Here is an 18,073-nt window from a genome sequence, read left to right as displayed (position 1 = left end):
CATCTCTCAAAAAAGTTGGAATTAATTTCCTTTTATCCTGTGACATGTCAGTGTTGACGACTTCTGACTTCCTAGAACTAAACTCAAGTACATATTTCTCTTGAGGAGGGCATGTCTTTCATGTTTTGGAAAGACATCACAGGGATGTGTTTTAAAGGAGGAAATCTCAAGGGGAGCACTTCTTACTTGTGATGATCTTCACAGTCCCTCTCTCTTTAACTGAAAAAAAAATTGCCGGAGAGTTGGAAAATAGGAAATAATAAACATAGCTTGTGGATGTGAAGTAGAATGTTTGGTTGGAGCAAGTAAAAATAAGTACTTTAAATCTCATTATGGTTTAACCTTGTGGCAAAAACCTGGCTTGACCGAAGTCAAAGGGAGTTTTGCTGTCAAATTAAATGAGAGCAGGATTTTGCTTGTCTCTGAATCATATGTACTAATTGTCAACTCTTCCCTCGTAAAGAAGGTAAGATGAGGGTGTTGTGTGTTTGTATAGTCTTGTATAGTTATTACTACCACTATTCTTCACATGGTTGACAGTTAAACCTTTCTAACTCTGGGTAAAGATGAAACAGATTTACTAAGTATAATGATTTTAAAAAAGAAGAAAAAAATGTTGCTTCCAGAGACATTTAGCTCATGTGTCTTAAGGCAAAGAAGCCTAGAAAGCTAAGAGGTTCTCAATTCAGTTCTGTTCCACCTCAGTGTGAGAGTGGAAGCACAGAGCACAGAATGACCCCGAAGGCCTTCTTGGAGAAGGTTTGCTAAGCAGCCACATGAAATTATAGCACTACGAATGATTTTGGTTTGCAGATAATCTGCAATGAGGCAACATCAATGAGAAAATGGTAACCACAGGCCTGTCTCCTTTCAGTCCTTCTCTTTCCCTCTTCCTTTGTCTCCTCTGTGAATATCACTCCACTGCCATCCCAGTGGATCCAATTAGTGTGTCTTGGGGTTTTGTTCAAAGAGAAATACAATCACATAATAATTGGTTGTATGGACGCTTTTCATATTTGAACAAAACCATTTTGCTGTACAGTCCATATGATTCAAAAGTATCACCCTTTTCAGCACAAAGAGAACCCCGTGATTCACTCATTATAATGATCTCAGATCAGAATAAAGTTATGGTGGTTCTTTTCAGCTTTTACAAGTGGCTATATCAGACACATCCAAATTTGACTTGTGTGTAGATACTATTTTTTCTTTCAGTCTAGTTGAAGACCTTGAGTCCTACTCAATGTAGCATTTAAATTAGGCATAAATTATTCCATAATGTTTTGTAGAGCGATTCTTCTTGCTGTAACCCACCAGGCAGATTTAGCATGCTGTTTATTTAATTCTTCTGTCAAAAAGAAGGGAAAAAAAGAGGTAGTTAAATTTCAGCTGTTGGATAAGACGTACTAGAGGAGCTCAGATTTCATATATATTGTAGCCCAAAGGTTTGGTGGTGTTAACAGAGTGAAAGTGACCAAGCATGTGACCCATGACCACAAGTGACCCATGCTCTGCCATGTGCATACAACTTTTTGCTCATCCCTTTACCTCTTCTTGGCTTTTCAGTCGATTTTGGTGTAAGTGCTCAGCTGGACAGGACTATTGGGAGAAGAAACACATTTATTGGCACCCCATATTGGATGGCACCCGAGGTCATTGCTTGTGAGGAGAACCCAGACTCTACATATGATTACAGAGTAAGTGTTAGACAATCCAGAAGGTAAGAAAACTTGTGGGTTGTTGCAGAAGTCCTGCTCATTTGAAAAGTTCAAACTTCCTGCCTTTTAAACCACAGTAATACTAGAATTGTACAAACAAAAATATCTGTAATATGTGGGTGGAAGCTCTTTTTAAGAGTAAAGTTTCACAGTGAGTGTTTTTTCTGAATTTTTAATACGTGAAATACACTTTTGTGAACTTCTCTGCAATAAAAAAGTACTAAGAAGGTTGCAGGTCTGGATAGAAGAGAAAGGAAGAGAGGAGTTCCAAAGGAATACTTGAAGTAGCGTAATATTAATAGGGCAAATTACTGAACACTGTGGTAGAGCTGTTTTCCTCTGTCCTCAGCTGTGAATCCCCAGTTAATTGGCAGTAATTAGTATCCCTTTGCTCATTCATGAGCATGTGACTGCAAGTGGTTTTCCATCCCAGAATGATTTCTGGTCAGTGGCAGCAGGGTGGCTGAGGTGAGAAGGCATGGAATTTTCTGTATTTCAGTTTGTGAGCATTGCCCCTTGTCCTTACCATACAGCATGTTTTCCAGGGGAGGCTTCCTGAGCAGGTGTCTTCTGGGTGACCCTGCAGTCACTCTATTAGTTCAGGCACTTTTCTCCATTGCCACTTTGCACCTCTCCTTCCAGTTGTGGCTTCAGAAATATTTATGAGAAGAACCTGCTTTTGCTTCCATTTTTGAGTGATTCAGAGGCTGTGACTCTTCCTTGCTGAGACCTTCTGCTGCACTGGCCCAGTGAGGTCATGTCATGTGTGTCATTCATGACTAAACAATATTTATTTTTTCCATATCATGCCAAACCTCAAGAAGTTAATCTCTTGTCTTCGTTCCCTGTCCCCAGTCGATTTTGTTCTCCAAATATGTACTTACCAGAAGGTTTAATCATTAAGAGTTTGCACCTTTAATTCTTGAGCTTTCTTTGCCATCAGTAGTAATCCTGGTTTGTCTACTTTTAAGCTTTGTATGCTTTTAAACTACCATACTGCAGATGGTAGTTTAAAACTGGTCAGCAGAGGGTTTTGGAAGCACTTTTGCAAACAGTGCTGTGACTGAGAAGGTGGCACAGATCTGGTCTTTCCTACCTAATAGGATGGGCTAAGTAGCAGGAAGCTACTCTGTAACTTATTGCTCTCCAAAAAAACTAGAGCAACCCAACAAGACAAAAGGAGTACAAATATATCCACATAAATGTGTTGGTATACACACTGAGCCTTGCAAACTGCTGTCATCCTACCTTACACCCATCTACCTCTCTTGCTTTGGAACTCCAAACCAAAATTCCTTGTAGCCTGGATGTTTCTCTCATTGTCCTCAAAACCTGCAGTACTATCCCTTGAACACTCTTAATTTTTACTCATTTACTTAATAAGTTAGGATCGTGGATCTCTGAAATCCCCTCCAGTTTTCCTGAATCCCTCCACAAACTGTGATGAGAACTGGCTTTCAGCTTGTGTGAAGAGGTCAGAGCAGCTGGAATGAGAGGGCTCTGTTGATAAAATTAGATTTAAAGTGCTGGGCTGGGTATGAGCTGCTATTCATGTAATGGTTTATTCCTTCTAATATGTGAAGGTTTTCTGACACTCTGGTTTTTTAAAAGATAAGTTTTAGAGAAGCTCTACAGGTTGGTTTGGCTATGTGCTTCTTATTTGGCTACATTTAGATGCAAAAAATAGTGAAATAATGCACATGATTAATCAAGTGGAAACGTGTGAAGTTTTTACAGCCATTGATAGTGATTGCAGTTTACCTTCCATGATCAAAACCTGGCTCTTGGCATCCAGATGAGCTGATAAAGAGAACTCCACTCTGTTAACTGAGCTGAGCATACATTGTGGCATAAATATGACTGCATGATGTACTCTTCTCTCGTGTGTGACTAGAGACTTTGTACAGAAAAAGTCAGACCCTAAGGCCTCACTGTAGAAACTCAGCAATGACTGCTCTGAAATAAGCATTAAGACCAAGAATTATTTTTGGCTAGAAGGAGAAGGGTGAGGCACTGCTGTGTCTTGCTGCCTCATGAAAACAGATTTAAGACATGTATTTAAAGAGTGCTATATTCTGTCTGACTCTTTTTTTTTTTGAATGCAGAAGGTCTGCATTTTGGGGCTGGCTGCTTAAATGATGGATCAGCTGTTCAGAGTTGCATGGGAAATGGGAAGCTTCTGGCTATTAGCACGTTTCCTAAAAGCTCAGTAGGGAGTGGGAGGAAGCAGAATATTTGTCACTCCAAGTAAAACAACATGATCCAGGAGAGATCTAGGGAAACTGTAAAAAAAACAAACAAACCCAAAACCAAGAAGAAAACAAATGAAATGAATAAGCTTGAATGCTGCAGGCATTCAAAGATGTGCATTGTTTCTTTTCCTGCAGAGTGACCTGTGGTCTCTGGGAATCACTGCTATTGAAATGGCTGAAGGAGCACCTCGTAAGTTATCTGATATAAAGGTGGGGGTGTTCTGTGGTTAAATAACTTATACTTGACTAGTGCACTGACGCACAGAACTCTTGTTCTGTCTGTATCTTTAAAAACGCTCTGACTTTTTCTCATTTGGATTTGATAGTGTTCTTCTTCCTTTTAGACTCTTTCAGTCTGCGTTTTGATTCCTTGCCTTCATCTCCTGGGAAAACAAAACGTTTTTTCTTAAAGCTCTTGTTAGCATCAATTTGTTTATTGCTGCCTATGGATACAATAAGCAGAAGTGATTGATATGTTAGGAGAAAATACTGACTGGAGTGGCTTTGAGTTTAGGTCAGTAAAAAAAATGATGGCAGTGGAAGAAGGTAGACCTAAAGGTTATGTTTTTACTCTAAAACTGACTTGTTTCTCAGAGATTTTGGGACTAATACGGCGTTTACTCATGTGTAATGTCTTTGATCTGTGACCACACTCTCAGCCTGATAGCAGATTTCCACAGTTTTACAGCCTGCTGCCCCCTCACTCCCCCAGAGAGCCTCTTGCAGCTCAAGCAGAGATCTGTGGGTGCAAAGTCCTCGTGCATTTTTGTTTGCATGGGGGGCTGGTGGCTTTGCCCCAGCTCCTGTGGAGCAGAAGGGATACGTGGGGTATCCAGTCACTGCTGAGAGCACGGGAGATGAAATCCATCATACCCTGGCCTGAGCCTGAGAGCACAGAGGCTGTTTTTAAACAACCCACTTGGCTGTTCTCCCATCAGACTTGGTTTTTAGCAGGAGCCAGCTGGAGTTCAGGAGCACTTTCAAGCCCTGTGCTTTAGCCTGACGGAAGCTTAGTCCCAAGACACAAGTCCACAGGGAGTTTCTTTGGGAAAGACTTTGCAATTTTGCATGGCGTTTCCTCATGTATTTGATGTTTTCCCTAGTTTTGACAGGGAAATGCTGTGGGTTATATACTGTTGCCTTGTGTTTTGTTTACTGTAGTACAACAGTGTCTGGGACTCAGAACTAGAAACCAGATTTCTGCCCCTCATTTCCACTGTATCATGTACTATTGAATATACCAAGGAAAAGTCAAAGCCAGAACCAAATGCAAAAAACTGTGGCAGGAGAAAGTCTGCAGGAGGCAGATTGAGAAATTAATAGAAGGTAGGGAAGAGCACCACCAGAGCATAGTCTTCTCACTTCTGCTGGTTCTGTAATGCTTTAATCCATTTCTGTTAAGAGCATCACTCCTGAACACGTAAATATTACAAGAAATCAACCTCCGTGTAGTGCCTACAGTTGTCCTTCAGTAGCTCTGTTTGGTGAAGGAAGGCCTTTTACCCTCAACATTTCTCCGTGCCAGAAAGAATACACTCACAATTCCATACAAAGTGCCTGGGATAGATGAGATGTGATGGTATTTGCTTTCTGCTGAGTTCCTCGTAGCTTCAGCTTTCCACAGCTATTCCCATAAAAACTGGTACAGTGGGCTGGAGAGAAGGTCCTTCTGAATGCAGGAGTCCAGTCTGGCAATGGTGCTCCCATTCCCAGAGCACAGGATAGATTAAATGTGTGCCCAGTCATTCTGCTCTGTGCCACGGTGCAGGTTATGAGCTCTGTGCTCTGTATCAGCTTTTCTTCATCCTGGGTTTTCTCATATGCCATGAACAACGGGGCAAGGAGTTTGGTTAAAATGGAGCTTATCATGTATCTGAAACCAGAAGCCAGACACAATAACTAGGTAAATACTTCAAGCTTGAGCTTCTGTTTATGTGCAAACATGCTTTTGTGTATGGAAAAGGTGAGCTTTTTTATGTCCTTCCGAACCTGTATATATGGAAAATATGAAGGAAGTTGTACTTCTTGCCTTGCAGCCTTTCTTTTGAATCTCTTTTAGCTGGAAATCTCTATGTACTCAGAGACTTGATTTCTTGGCTGTAGTGTGAATTTGGTTGGCTCCTGGTTGGGTTCTGGGGCAGATGCTGTGATGTTGGAAGTGGAGGTGTTTGGAAGGGGGAAGTGAGGTCACAGGGGGTGAAAATTATGCATCCTTCCATAATTTGTGGTTTCCTTTGCAGCCCTGTGTGACATGCATCCCATGAGAGCACTCTTCCTCATCCCAAGGAACCCGCCCCCAAAGTTGAAATCCAGAAAATGGTAAAGAGATGTGTAAAAAACCCTGTGCTTTTGCTGCAGTGGGCTTAGGGAGGGCTTTTAGCTGTCTTGTCCAGAGACAATGATTTTGTTAAATCATGTAGTTATCTAGGAGGTGATTCCTATGCTGTTTCTAAGACCTGGATTGAGCCAGAGAGAAGATATAGTTTATCTTTGGGAAGCAACACCCTTCTTTTGAACTCTGCCTAAACTGTGGCAGTTGTTTCATTTTGGTGTCTGTGGCCAAAATTGCAGGATAAGCAAGGAAGGTTTAGATGTTCTGCTTGGAGTCAGGGCTTTATTAGAAGATTGCTTGGATGTTGTGGGGCTTATGCCAGTCACCTGCCCTACAGAGAATTCTTTCTTGTTTTAAATTAATTATATAAAGGAAATCTTCACCTTACCAAAAGGTCAAGAGCGTTTTTGAAAGGCTTGTGTTGGCCAGATGGTGGTTTTGTTGATCAGGATGTAAATTCAAGGTAACAGCTCCTCTGAGAGGGTGGTGAGGTGGAGTTCACCTTCAGCACTGTGCTGGTTGCAGGAGTCTCACTGGTTGCAGAACTCAAATTGTCTCTCTCAGTTCCAGTATAGAAGGAAACCTTGCAAAGTTAGTGCTTTCCACCACTCAGGAGTAGTGCTTGGTCCACAAGTTGAAAAGGATTATTGGTGTTTCTCCACTGTTGTGTCTTTTTTAGGTCAAAGAAGTTCCTGAATTTTGTTGAAAGCTGCCTTGTGAAACATTATTTGCATCGTCCATCCACGGAGACCCTGCTGAAGCATTCCTTCATCCGAGACATGCAGAACGAGCGGCAAGTGCGCATCATGCTGAAGGATCACCTGGACAGGACAAGGAAGAAAAAAGGAGAAAAGGGTAAAGTGGCAAAACCAAAATAGAGGACACTTCAGAGAGCATGGCCTCTTCAGAATTTGGCAGCAGAGCACAAGGCAGATGCAGCTGAAATGCTAGAACCAGGAAAATTGAGGGAATGTTGTCCTTGATAGGGGGACATTTTGAAGATTTCCTTGTCAAAGCCTGGGTCCTTGATGGTGTTTCAGTGCTAAAGTCCTTGGAAGCTCGAGTTATTGAGAGCAGCTCTGATGCTAGCAGGGAGAAAGGACTCCAAGTAAAGTCTGGGTCTCTGCTTTCCTGAGCAGTGCTTCACAAGTGTTTCCTGGTCTCTCAGTTCATAATTCTGTCCCAGATCAAATTGATTTGCCTGTTGGATCTCCATATAATTTTGTCTTGTGAGTTCTTTGGGGGAAGCAGGACTCCTGAAGTGTTTTGCAATGGAGTGCACAAAGGAGACCTGGAGAAAACCTCCAAGCTCCAGTAAAACACAGATGTTATAATAAATCACTTCCTTCACAGCATGTATGAAGAAAAAGAGAGTTCAGATTTGTTCCAAGTGCCCAACCTTACCCTTCAGAGCAAAAGCTGGACAAGCAGTGTAGGAATGGGGCTGATACTTGTGAAAATGCCTGTGCATTTTTTTGCACAGAACAAGGGCTGTGTAAAGGGGACAGAGACACATGGCCTGTTGACCAACCCTGGTGTCTCTTCTCTTTTTCCTCTTATTATGTTTTATACTGCCAGAAGCACTGTGAGGATCAGGGACAGAGCAAACTTGAAAAGCACTATGGTGTTGGAAGGTGTCTTATTTATGCTCTGATTTGACAACAGAAATATTTGTGCCTAAAACGAAATTGCTGTTGCAAAGTAGATTTACTGACTCCAGTAGTAGTTGCAAATTCTGCCGCCTCTTTCAGCTGTGAATCTCAAGTGGATTTCCACACTGAAGTGGAAAGATAGTGAGTTAGAATTTCTCACAAATGCCCTTGAGAGGGGTGGAGGAGTGCAAAGATAACAGTCACTTCTTCATAAATAGTTACATTTTGACCTGAAAATGCTATTTTTAACCAAAACTCCCATGAAAAGGAGAATAGTGTGGAATTGCCAGACTACATATTTCCAAATAGTAACTTCAAAAAGAATGAATTCCCAATTTAGCATGTAATAGAGCCAACAATGCAGGGTAGGACCAGTTTGAAATTATCCCATAAAAACTACCTTCATTTTAGTCTTGAAGAGAACTGTGAAACTATGGGTCAGCTTTTGAAACTTCATCCTAAAACTAGTATTAGTTTTTGTTTTATTTTTTGCTTAATTATTCCCTTTGATACGAAGGGAAATCGGGATTTACTGGTGGCCTCAACATAGCTATGACAGAGATACAGAGCAGCAGAGCAGGGCAGTGCAAGCTTTTATGTCCTATCTAAATGTGTTTTTGAAGAACCCCTCTGCTGGTGGTGCTGTGGGGGTTGGGTTTCTCTGTGGGTTTAGCCTAATTTGTTTCAGATTCTGGAAGTAGGTTAGTTTTGCCAAACCAATACAGTCAGTCATGGGAAAAGGTGGGTGTGTGTAAAGGGGCTGCCCTGAATCATTATCTGAACTAGATTTTGAATTATGTGTGTGGATATTTTGCCTCTCCTCGGCCTCTCAGTACAACATGTGACTTTTAAATTCCAGTTCCTCTTTAGCATGTAGTTCAGGCTGAATGCTCAGAAATAAAGTTCAAGATCATGTCTTGAATAACAGCATCCTCCTCTGGTGTTTGTTTATTTTCTTTTTTAGAAGAAACGGACTATGATTACAGCGGGAGTGAGGAGGAAGATGATGAGCTGAATGAAGATGAAGGAGAACCAAGGTTAATTTTATTACTGGAATAGAAAATTTGACTGCCCAAGCTGTTCTCATTGAAGGCAGCTCTCCTCAGCCAGAGCAGCTTTCTTAACTTGCTCTGAATCCCTGATCTCCTGGGTCCCCTTTGGTAGCTCTAACTGTTTTGTAGCTGTCAGATGTAACTGCTGAGTATAAAATGTCTGTAATAGGCTGCTGCTTTACTTTCCTTGTGGTAGGGGGGAAACTCTCAAATGAAGGACCAAATAATCAGCTGGTTTGTAGCACACCAAGTAATTCTTGGCTGCAGAATCAACTGCTGGAAATACATCATTATTTGCTAACATAGGGCAACAAACATTCTCAAAGCACCTTGTATTCTCTCTTTAATGCTATGTTTCGTCATGTAGAAACCTCCTCTTTGTTTCAGCTCCATAGTTAATCTCCCGGGGGAATCAACTCTCCGCCGTGAATTTCTGAGACTGCAGCAAGAGAACAAAAACCGTTCTGACCCTCATCGGCAGCAGCAGCAGCTGAAGGACCAGGAGAAGTACAAGAAACAGCTGCTGGCAGAGCGGCAGAAGCGCATCGAGCAGCAGAAAGAGCAGAGGAGAAGGCTGGAGGATGTAGGGGGCTGGCTTGTGTTGTTATTCCACATCTCATCACAAATTAAAAATGTGCCTGTAGGGAGTGGGCTTTGCAAGGCAAAAGGACTGTGTTAAATTGTCAGCTCAACCTGGATCGTAGTCTTGCACCCTGGGGGAACTCGTGTCACTTTTGAACACAGTGGTTTTAGATGGGCTCAGTCCTTTATCTGCTGATAACCTGCCCTGAACTCTGTAAGCAGAAAATGAAGGGCATTTTACTTGAGTGGGTTTGGTGGTGGTAGCCCTGGCAGATGGGGTGACATATGCATTTCCTATTTTGCAGTCTGTTGGTCTAGTCCAGAGTCTCGGCCCTGCTTTTGTTTAAGATATTAAAGGTTGCCTCTTCAGCTGCCTGACACACTGTTGTCTTGGAGGCAGAGCTAAATCATAAAATCACAGAACCATTAGGGTTGGAAAACACCTCTAGAATCCAGTCCAGCCATTAACCCAGCACTGACACATCCACCACTGTATCTTGGTCCTAAGTGCCACATCCAATACTTTCTTTAACACTTACAGGGGTGGTGGTTCCATCACTTCCCTGGGCAGTCTGTTCCAATGCTTGACCAGCCTTTCAGTAAACATATTTTTCCTAATACCCAATCTAAACCTCCCATGGCACAACTTGTTTGTTCCATGGGAGTAGAGGCCGACCCCCACCTAGCTACAAGCTCCTTTCAGGGAGTTTTCAGAGCAATAAGGTCCCTCCTGAGCCTCCTTTTCTCCAGGCTGAACATCCTCAGCTCCCTCAGCTGCTCCTTATTAAACCTGTGCTCCAGACTCCTCCACGGCTTTGTTGCTCTTCTCTGGACACACTCCAGCCCCTCAATGTCTTTCTTGCAGCAGCACAACACAAAAATCACCAACATGTCTCTTGAGTATCTGACAAAACTCGAGCATTGTGTGATCACTTCAGAGCTGGTATTTGTGAAGCACAGTGCTGCTCCATCAAGACGGGAGTGCTCTGGGAAAAAAATCCCTTCCGTCTTGAAATGCTGGGAGGACATTTATCATTAGATTAGTTGCCAGCTGTCAGGGAGATCTCACATGCCTCATGAATGACAGATCTGCCCTGAGCTGCCAAAAGGGCAGAGGTTTCACTTCAGGTTTGGCAGTCACGGTGGTGGCAGCTTGTTCCTGCCCACTTTTGCCCTGTGGTGTGTCAGGTGCCCTCCCTTTAGTGACTGAAGAGCAGGAAATGGGCCTTGTGATTTATGAGCATTGGCATCAGTAATTGGTCGGTACTAAAGTAAAGTAAAACAAGCAATGATTATTCCCTGGCTTTCTTCCAGCACCAGAGGCGAGAGCAGGAGCTACGAAGGCAGCAGGAGAGCGAGCAGAGGTGGCCAGAGGTGAAGGTCAGTCAGAGGAAAGAGGAAAGGGGTAAAGAAGACAGAAGGGCTGTGGAAGATGAATACTTCATAGTGGATGGACCGAGGAAATTAGAAAAGAAGCAGGTATGAAGAGGGTGTTCACTGACAGCAGTTTGCAGCTCCCTGTTCTATATCTGATGTCTTTCTCAGTTCCCTGAAGGTGTTCCCATCCTCTGAGTCACGGACCAAAGAGATACTTCACTAGTGCATTTGTGCTCTAGTGAATGCATAAAGTGCATTTACTACGTCTTGTTCTCAGATTCTGCCTTCCTTTAACTCAGACGTTACTGAGTCACCCTCCTTATCCGTCACTGCCTCTCCCACTTTTGTCCCTGCTGTTTCTCTGTGCTGAAATGGTCAGACTAAAATTCCTTTGCCCTGAAAATGTCCAGCATCAGCTAAACCTAAACTTAAATCTCCAGTCCCCATTTTGCATTCATGTTGTAACCAGGACCATTTCTTGTTCACCAAAACAATGGAGCAGAGGTTAATTTTAATGCTGAACTGTCGTTGTCAAGTCTGTCACCTTGGCCACAACATTTTTCTAATGTTTCAGCTGCAACTTGATTTGTAATCAAACAGAAGCATGCAGTGTTTGATTGAAGACCTCTGGTTTTTGTTAAAGTAAAAAGAACCAATACGATTTTCTCACCTGCTGTCTAAAAAGTCAGTGTTTGGTGCCAGTTTATTCTTCCTGTTGGTTGGGGTTCTGACTCTTCTGTCTGCCCTGCTGGAACTGTGGTCACTTCATTCTTTGAAAAGCCACTATTTCCAGCAGGCTACTTGGTTATCCTCCAAGGCATTATTGTCTCTGAGGTTCATCACTCTCTGCTTTCAGAAGATGGAAGATGTGCAGCACAATAGGAAGATGCACCGAACTCTCCCCAAAGATCAGACACAGCTGTTGTCTCTCCAGCATGACCACAGGCAGAAGAAGGAGCCTTCCAAAAGTTCAAATGCAGGAGTGCATCCTCCATCAAGCAGCACAAGCAAAGAGGTACTGTCTTGGCCAGGGTAGCATTTTGGTGCTTTGTAGTTTATGATGCTGTAGGAATGTTGCAGCAGAGAGCAGACTGATCTTTAAACCTACGTCTGGAGCTTGACCTGACTTACTACACAGTCTTCAGTTTCCATTAATTTCAAAGGATAAGGGAAAGGAAGAATCATTCTGTCACTTTTGCTTGAGTTGAGAGAAGGGTTTGATTGGTGAGTGGAGAGATGAGGTTCTTCTGTTCAAGTAGGTGTCATCCCCTTGTCTTTCAAAGAGGCATGAAATAAGGTGATACCACCTGAGGTTTCATAGAGGTTAGGGTTCACAGAATTGACTCAGGCACAGAATGGCATCCTGCCTCCTGAGCACAGATCTCTGTACCCCAGCAAGCAGGCGTGATACCTTTTCTTGTTCTTTATGTCCCAGGATGAGGTTTCATGAATCAGGGATAGCCACATATAGTGAGCCTGTATGTAATCCATTTTCCTCCTTTGCTAACTCTGATGGTATTTCTACCCACCAAATCATTCTGGTCACTGTCATCCTATCATGAAAAGCTCTGGGTCCATTTCCATATATTATCTCCTCATTCCTAGCATGCTTTTTTATATAATCCCAACTGGTTAACCCAGTTCTACAGCTGGTGTGTGATTTGTTTTGTCACTAAAGTCGGGGTCAAAAATCTCAGCAGCTCACAGGTGCCTCCTCAGTAGAAAAGTGGATATGGTGTTCTCTGCCAGACTCTGCAGTCATGGCAAAGTATCTTCCCAAAGTGCCCAAAGAGAGGCTCGAGGAGAGCTCATGCACATGTAAAGAGGAGAAATGCAGTGCAGCTTCTTAACACTTCGCTGCTGTCTTTAAGCAAGTGCCATCTTTGTCATCTTCCTGTGTGTGTGTGCTGCAACTATTCCCTGAGCTGAAATGTCCTGTATTGATAAAGAGTTAAATGTAATTGCTGGGATTGGTGAAATGATGAATTTCAGTAACAGAACAGAGTCTGCAAACAGCCAAGCAGCAGCAGGAAGTCAGGAAAACAGAAGGTATTAAGTTCCTTATTAGAGGAGCAATTTGTGAAAATGAGAGTAATTCTGTTTCAAGTACAACCTAAGTGTCAAAACCACAAATACCCCGACTCTAAAAGTTTTATTGTACTGACCGATTAAACAAATTGCTGCTGAAATTTGAATGAACTGCTCTTGAAATCAGTATTTGTTTGCTGGTGGAGGGCTGGGTCTTATTCCAGCTGAAGAACAAACTGAGTGTGGACAGAGAAGTAAGCTGCTTTTTCTAAATACACAACATCAAAGTGAATAGAAAAGTTTTGCCTCTGCTAGGCCTTTAGTGGGTGAAAATGCAACTCAGATGGTTAATTTATTTTATACTTTATTATAGTTAGAAGACAAAACTCCAATAAAATAGTCTTAGATATTCATCTCTGGTTTTGGTATGTGTTTTGTAAAAAACTCCTTGATAGAAAAATGACATATGTTATTGAATTTAGTGGGCAGTCACTGTTAACTTTCAATTTACTAGTGAAATACAGTATTATTAGTTGCAGATTAGTTGCTTTTTAGGTTCACAGCATGAGGCTTTTGTCATTATGGCTACAATATTATATTCTAGTTTTAAGGATATTGTACAATATTATTTACTTAATCTCAGAACTTCCTGGAAGTCACAGATCCACAGTCACTAAACTAATAATTGGTGGTAGAGGGTTGCAGTTTTTGTTTAAGACTTTTTTTTCAGCACTTGTAACTATTTGAAATTATCTAAAAATGCTTTAAAGCTGTAACTGTTTTTAACTGGGACAAGTCAGTGATTTTGCTCCTGTTGATACTGATCTTTTCCAGTTCATTAGCCAGAGAGATGTTAGTTCCTGTGTTGAGGGGGACCTGCAAGGGGACAGTGGTAGTCTACTCGAGAGTGAGTTCGTTTGTACTTTTTAGGTGTCCCATTTCTAGGGTAACTCATCGATACACAGAAGCTCTCGAGATTTATAGTTTCATTGAGATGTTAAAAACAGAAATTCCTAAAGCCTTCCAAAGCCTCAGGTTTAATGTTGGGGGGGTACAACTCTCCCTTGGAGGTTCCTTGTCTTTGCCATTGTGCTTATCCTGTGCCCAGCAAGTCAGAACAATTTTCCCTTGCTCATCTGTGCCCAGATGTGAGCTCACTGTGTGCTCTATCTGGACTCACCAGCACCAGAGTGAAGGAGCTGGGAGGCAGACTCCAAGCTCCTGCTGACACTGCACTAGCTCAGAGCCTGGGTGGGGGTTGGCATCAGATCTGGAAGCCCAAAGTGTCACCTGCATGAGTTTGCATCTGGATCATAAAAGCCTTTCATGCCAGCTCCCCTTGGGCACAGAGCTGGGAGGGTGAATTATATCTGGCTTTCACATTTTCTTCCTTGCTTATGGTAAAATTTGCCTTTCATTATTATGAGTTGCAGGTAATGAAAACGTGGCCTCAGGAGTGTGCTCACTGTGGTTAGAATGTCATGGTGTTTGGCTGTGGTTGCTTGTTTTAGTAAGGGGTTTCTTTTATGGTTTTAGTCTTCTTTTTTTCCACAGTGGAGATCTGTGAGACTGAGTTGGAGTAATTTTCCATGTCCTCAGCAGTTTCTAGGCTGTGCTAAGAATATGCTTACCTTTTCGATACAGGCACAAACATACAGATAGAGCAAGAGATAGAATTAAGAATGCCCACCCTGACACAGATAAAAGGGTATTTTTATGGCATTAATCTCTAGTTTACTGTGAAGAGCTGTTTCCAGCTGCTGAATCAGAGGATATGCTAAAGATTTACACTAGAGAATGGGAATTAGTCATGTTGAAGAGAATTGAAAAGAGTAGTAGGGTCAAAACCACAGGATGAAGACTTTTGTAATGAGCAATGCCCTCAGGAAACCTACTCCTTCTAGATCATGTTCCTTAGTCTTTCTCACAGTACAAGTAACATACCAAAAGAGTGTTAAAAGTGGTTTAAGATAGAAAGCAACCTGCAGTAATGTCAGTGCTGTGGAAGGGGGTAATTACTGCATAGCAAAACAGGCTCCATATTGTCCAAGATAAGTATAGACAGATGATTCCTCCCAACTAAAAATCCCAGCCTGCAGCCAAAGGAGTGGCCTAGAATACAGCAAAGAGAAACACAGGCCCTTCTCCTTGCTGCAGCTTGGAAACTTGATAGAAAAGGAATGATTGCAAATGGAGAGGAAACAGTGGTTTGTACTGTGCCAGGGCTGTGCTTCTTCCTGGAAGGTCCATCAGAGGTGGACATGGGACAGCATCCAGCCCACAAACTTGTGGCTGTTTGTTCAATGTGCTGCTGCTTTTGTCCTTCCCAGGCTGAGGAGCGAGCAAAGAAGAGTGACAGCGTCCAGCCCTCCCTGCAGTGGCCAGCGGCGCTGGGACACGAGGCCACCCCACAGCCCAGGATGGGATCCGGGAGCAGCTCCAGCCCCTGCACCCCTGCGCCACAGAGAGCCCTGGTAGTGCAGGTACTGCTGCCCTGGCTGGGAAAGAGGGGCCAGGGCTAGTTTTAGGCAGGACAGTCCATCAGAAACAGAATTCCCTTCTGGCACAAATGGCTGAGACCTATGCAAACCGGCTCTGAGGTTTTGTGGTGCCGCCGCCGCTGCTGAGCTCTATGTGGAATAATACTTAAGCCCTGCAGATCAGGGTTAGATAAGAGTTGTTTTTTATGCTTGATGCCTGATTGTTGATTCCATGAAACTCCTCTCAGATGTTTCACAGAAAGTCTGAGTGACAGTGCTGTTGCAGCCCCTGGATGATGCATTATTTATATGGTGCCATAAATGTATATGGCACTTTACAAAAGAAATCCAAACCTGAATTTTTTATGAGTGAAACCATGTAAACAATCAAGATTTCTATTGATCTTATGAAATAATCTGTAAGTATGTGGAGATACAGTAAGGAGAAGTGCAAAATCAGATTTCACCTCTGGATAGAGCCTAGAAAGTCTGAGTCTTTTAAAACTTCAGTATTAGAGGTAGAAATGGGATCTAAACAGTACCTATATAGTGAAAACATTCTGATGAAGTTCTGCATTGGAATCCTTATCTTAAGCCATTTTAGCTCCAGTGCTGGAAGAGGTGTTTTGAGGTTCTCACAATGTGCCCAAAAATTTGGCTTCCTTTCAACATCCTACTCACAGTGTATGAAGGAAGCAGCTTGGACTGCAGGGTTTTATTCTCCAGCCTCTTGTGAAAAGACTGTAAGCATATGTGAACAAAAGAAAAACAAAGCAGCAAGCAAAAATGGAATAAACTACTCTAAGTGTGAGCACAAGTCATTTAGCCTGGATATTTCCACTTGTTCTGAAGGTGTGCAGTGGCCAGAATAATCTTACTGCTGTACATTTTACATAGTATTTTATTTTGCATTCATTCATTCATTCATTCATCCCCTCAGAGAGGACATACAGTCATAGCACTAGTTTTATTCTTCTGAGCAGCTCTCAGTTTCCGCTGGACTCTTGGAAGTATGGATGGGTGGATGCATGGGTGGATAGTTTTTGTATGCATCTCTCCAGTTGCTTCTGTGGGATTTAGCTAGTGCTACCCACAGGGGAGTGACATTCAGACCAGGCTTAGGCATTATTTGTGTGCTGCTATGACCTCGTTCTGTGCTGGGTCATGGAGTCAAAGAGGGAAGGTCAGACTGCAGAAGAGGATGGGTTATTGGTTGCAGCTCAGCTGCTTTCAGATCATGTCACACTGCCTCACTAAAGCAGCAGCATGGGCCTGTATGCTTCTTTGAGCATACCTGCAATTATAGGTTATTACCATGAGATTAGGTTGTATTATCCTAAATGTTTCTTAAACTCATTGCTAATTTTGTTTGCCATGAGCTTCAGGTGAACATCCTGCATGAAAGGTCACAGAGTCATAGGATGATTTGGATCAGAAGAGACCTCTGAGAGTCACTTAGTCCAACCTCCCTGCCATGAACAGGGACTTTTTCAAACAGATCAGGTTGCTCAGAGCCCTGTCCAGCCTGGTCTTCAATGTTTCCAGAGATGGGGCATCTGCAGCCTCTCTGGGCAGATGCACCACCTGGTGTTGCACCACCCTAATCATACAAATTTCTTTCCTTACTTTCCTAAAATGCAGGGTTCTGACTCTACCCTTTGCCTGAGCCATATTCTTCATGACTATGAACTCCACCAGTGTGTGTGATCACTGCAGCCCCAGCTGCCTCCAGCCTTGAATTCACTGATTAGCTCCCCTGTGTTGATGACCCTCAGGACCAGTATTGCATCCCCCTGGCGGGGCTGTCTATCACCTGGCTGAAAAAAATTATCCTCTCTGCATTCCAGGACTCTGCTGGATTGCCTACAGCTCACTGTGCTGCTTTCCCTGCAGATACTGGAGTAGTTGAAATTCCCCAGCACGATATGGGGAAACAGCTCTCCCCTATCCTGCTTTGGTTTGTGCCCCAGAGCGAGTCTCAGAGTCTGAGAGTCTGGGAGGTGGATAATAGCTGGCTCTTAGTGTCTGTCTCGCAGCCTCCCTGTGCCTTTCCTCTTCAGGTTGCTTTGCTGTTTGGTGATGATGGAAAAATCACCAGAGGCAGATGTTGTGAACAGGAAGGCCTCATTTCACCTGATAGCTTTTACCTGGAAAAATATTTATGTGTGTCTCCTCACATCCTTTTTTTCCAGGGCCTGTTTGTTGGTTCAAGTCACGAGTATTTTAAGTGGGCTGAGTTGATGGCCTAGCTTGCAGCATCAAATCACTGGAGAGCTATTGCAAGGTCTACAAGAAGGACATTTGTATCTTAGCCTTGGGCAGAGGCTGGCAGCTTCCCTGAGGCAAATACTTCAGCTCTGTAATAGCACTGGGAGCATCCATAGCTTATTGCAGGACATTTGGGATTCTGCAGGAGTACAGTGGCTGTACAGAGGATAGTCTTGCCCTGCTTAGGTGCCACTTCTGGGATGAGAGGCTGCTTCACCTGGGACAAGTGACCATTCCTCTGCACCCTGTCAGTGCTTTCCTGTTTTGTAGCACCTCTTGGAGCTACTGAGGGGAGTGGTGAGGAATGAAGCAGCATTTACCAACTTCTTTGA

The 18,073-nt window shown here is 43.0% G+C and overlaps 1 protein-coding gene across 3 annotated transcripts in view; it reads left to right on the top strand.

Annotated features, from left to right (window-relative positions):
* LOC136373802 (mitogen-activated protein kinase kinase kinase kinase 4-like) overlaps nucleotides 1–18,073 on the top strand; it is a 93,801-nt gene that overhangs the window by 39,676 nt on the left and 36,052 nt on the right. For 2 of the 3 annotated variants that reach the window (XR_010745740.1, XM_066338793.1), the window contains exons 7-15: nucleotides 1,567–1,697; nucleotides 4,106–4,160; nucleotides 6,211–6,289; nucleotides 6,982–7,157; nucleotides 8,919–8,991; nucleotides 9,394–9,589; nucleotides 10,903–11,067; nucleotides 11,822–11,980; nucleotides 15,324–15,476. Coding sequence is in view for 2 of the 3 variants with exons in the window: in XM_066338793.1 (XP_066194890.1) it covers nucleotides 1,567–1,697; nucleotides 4,106–4,160; nucleotides 6,211–6,289; nucleotides 6,982–7,157; nucleotides 8,919–8,991; nucleotides 9,394–9,589; nucleotides 10,903–11,067; nucleotides 11,822–11,980; nucleotides 15,324–15,476 (1,187 nt within the window). In the remaining variant the exon portion in view is untranslated. The remainder of the gene's footprint in view (nucleotides 1–1,566; nucleotides 1,698–4,105; nucleotides 4,161–6,210; nucleotides 6,290–6,981; nucleotides 7,158–8,918; nucleotides 8,992–9,393; nucleotides 9,590–10,902; nucleotides 11,068–11,821; nucleotides 11,981–15,323; nucleotides 15,477–18,073) is intronic. The other variant, XM_066338794.1, reaches the window with a different exon arrangement.

Source organism: Sylvia atricapilla, chromosome Z (genome assembly GCF_009819655.1).
Source record: "Sylvia atricapilla isolate bSylAtr1 chromosome Z, bSylAtr1.pri, whole genome shotgun sequence".
Taxonomy (NCBI): domain Eukaryota; kingdom Metazoa; phylum Chordata; class Aves; order Passeriformes; family Sylviidae; genus Sylvia; species Sylvia atricapilla.
This window is presented reverse-complemented; position numbering and strand designations above follow the sequence as displayed.